The sequence below is a fragment of the Rhea americana genome, unplaced genomic scaffold (assembly GCF_003343005.1).
Source record: "Rhea americana isolate MKP2758 unplaced genomic scaffold, rheAme1 scaffold_429, whole genome shotgun sequence".
Lineage (NCBI taxonomy): Eukaryota > Metazoa > Chordata > Aves > Rheiformes > Rheidae > Rhea > Rhea americana.
This window is the reverse complement of record NW_028186567.1, coordinates 219,117-221,270: the sequence shown is the minus strand read 5'-3', so window position 1 is coordinate 221,270 and position 2,154 is coordinate 219,117. Positions and strand designations below refer to the sequence as shown.

The window sequence follows — 2,154 nt, the reverse complement described above, 5'->3', positions numbered from 1 at the left end:
GCGCCGCTGTGCCATGTCCTCCCACCGCTGCCCAGGGACCCCGCACTGGGACACCCCCCACCGCCCTCTCTGCCCCCCACCCAGGTTCGCCGGCAAGCTGGACCGGCAGCACCGTCTACGCGCCTGGCCTGGGGGGCCCACCGCCGCCGCCCGGCCCCCGGAGCCACCCGCAGCCCCCGCTGCACCACCCCAACCACTACTGTAGGTCTGGGGGGGAGAGCGGGGAAGGGGATGGGGGTACCAGGACCGGCCCCGCGTGGCCGCCGCAGGTCCTGGCCCCCCCTCCCGCCCCGGCCCACTGCGGCGCTGAGCCTGCTCTGCTCCATCCCCAGGGCCCCCCCACCATAGCTCTGGGCCCTACCCACAGCCGGTGTCCACCCACCCTGGTAAGTGCCCCCAACCCAGCAGCAACCACCCCCCAGCAACCACCCCCTCCTGCARCCACGGGTACGCTGACCCTCCTCCGTCCCCCCCAGGGCCGGAGTTTTGGTGCTCCATCGCCTACTTCGAGATGGACGTGCAGGTGGGTGAGATCTTCAAGGTGCCGTCCAGCTGCCCCGTGGTCACCGTGGACGGCTACGTGGACCCCTCGGGGGGCGACCGCTTCTGCCTGGGCCAGCTCTCCAACGTGCACCGCACCGACGCCAGCGAGCGGGCCCGGTGGGGCAGCCGGCGGGGATGCCGGGGCACAYGGCGGGTGGAGCGGGAYGCGGGGGCAATGCCGGACTGATGGYGCTGCAGGGAGAAAAAGYGGGAGTGTGGGGGGGTGCTTGGGGCAAAAGTAGGATGGATGGGGGATGCTTGGGGCAAGTGGGAGCTGCAGGGTTGATACACGGGGTAGATGGGGGTTACAGGGGGCAGATGGAGGCAAAAATGGGGCAGATTGGGGATGCTTGGGGCAAATAGGAGCTGCAGGGGGGCAAATGGAGCAAGAACAGGGCAGATCGGGGTGCACGGGGCTGACGCAGGGGGGTGGATGGGAGATGCCAGGGAAAATGCGGATGCAGAGGCGATGTGTGGGGCAGAATTGGGTTGCAGGGGAGCAGATGGGGTTGCAGGGGGGCAAAAATGAGGTGGATGGGGGATGCTTCAGGCAAATAGGGGCTGCAGGGGTGACGCACAGGGCAGATAAGGGTTTCAGGGGGCAGGTGGGGTTGCAAGGGGGCAGGAATGGGGCAGATGGGAGATGCTTGGGGCAAATAGAGCAAGGAAAGGGCAGATGGGGGTACACGGGGCAAATGCAGGGGCCGGATGGGAGATGCTCGGGGAAGCGGCGATGCGGGGGTGATGCGCGGGGCAGATCGGGGTTGCAGGGGGGCAGGCGGGGCAACGCCGGGGTGACGTCCTGACCCCTCTCCCCCCACCCCACAGGCTGCACATCGGGAAGGGGGTGCAGCTGGAGTGCCGCGGCGAGGGCGACGTGTGGATGCGCTGCCTGAGCGACCACGCCGTCTTCGTGCAGAGCTACTACCTGGACCGGGAGGCCGGGCGGGCGCCCGGGGACGCCGTGCACAAGATCTACCCCGGCGCCTATATCAAGGTGAGGGCATCCTCCACCCCACCCCGCCCCGCCTGCCCGCCCGCCGCCCGGCTCAGGCTGCCCCCGCTTCGTCCCCAGGTGTTCGACCTGCGCCAGTGCCACCGCCAGATGCAGCAGCAAGCGGCCACGGCCCAGGCGGCCGCCGCGGCTCAGGCGGCCGCCGTGGCYGGGAGCATCCCGGGACCTGGCTCCGTGGGCGGCATCGCGCCGGCTGTCGGTGAGCAGCACGGAGCGGGGGGCGTCGGGCCTTGGGGGGGCGGGGGGCAGGACGCCTGGGTCCCCTGCCCACGGCCGTGTGCCCGCGGCAGGGCTGTCGGCGGCGGCGGGGATCGGCGTGGACGACCTGCGGCGCCTCTGCATCCTGCGGCTGAGCTTCGTCAAGGGCTGGGGGCCCGACTACCCGCGGCAGAGCATCAAGCACACGCCGTGCTGGATCGAGGTGCACCTGCACCGGGCCCTGCAGCTGCTCGACGAGGTGCTGCACACCATGCCCATGGCCGACCCCGCGCCCCTCAACTAGCCGGGGCCCCCGGCACCCCCCCGGGCGCTGCCGGCCGCGGGGGAGAGGCCCTGGGCCCCGGCCCCCCCTCCTCCCCTTGGAGGCCTTTTTCTTT

At 71.2% G+C, this 2,154-nt stretch overlaps 1 protein-coding gene across 4 annotated transcripts in view; it reads left to right on the top strand.

The window, feature by feature from the left end:
* LOC146589945 (SMAD family member 4-like) overlaps positions 1-2,148 on the top strand; it is a 4,126-nt gene extending 1,978 nt beyond the window's left edge. Inside the window, exons 3-8 of one of the 4 annotated variants that reach the window (XM_085315388.1) lie at positions 36-201; positions 333-386; positions 477-660; positions 1,372-1,540; positions 1,619-1,757; positions 1,849-2,060. In XM_085315388.1, the coding sequence (XP_085171514.1) occupies positions 36-201; positions 333-386; positions 477-660; positions 1,372-1,540; positions 1,619-1,757; positions 1,849-2,060 (924 nt within the window). Of the gene's footprint in view, positions 1-35; positions 202-332; positions 387-476; positions 661-1,371; positions 1,758-1,848 lie in introns of all 4 variants that reach the window. The other 3 variants (XM_085315387.1, XM_085315385.1, XM_085315386.1) reach the window with 3 other exon arrangements.
* The last annotated feature ends 6 nt before the right edge of the window (positions 2,149-2,154 follow it).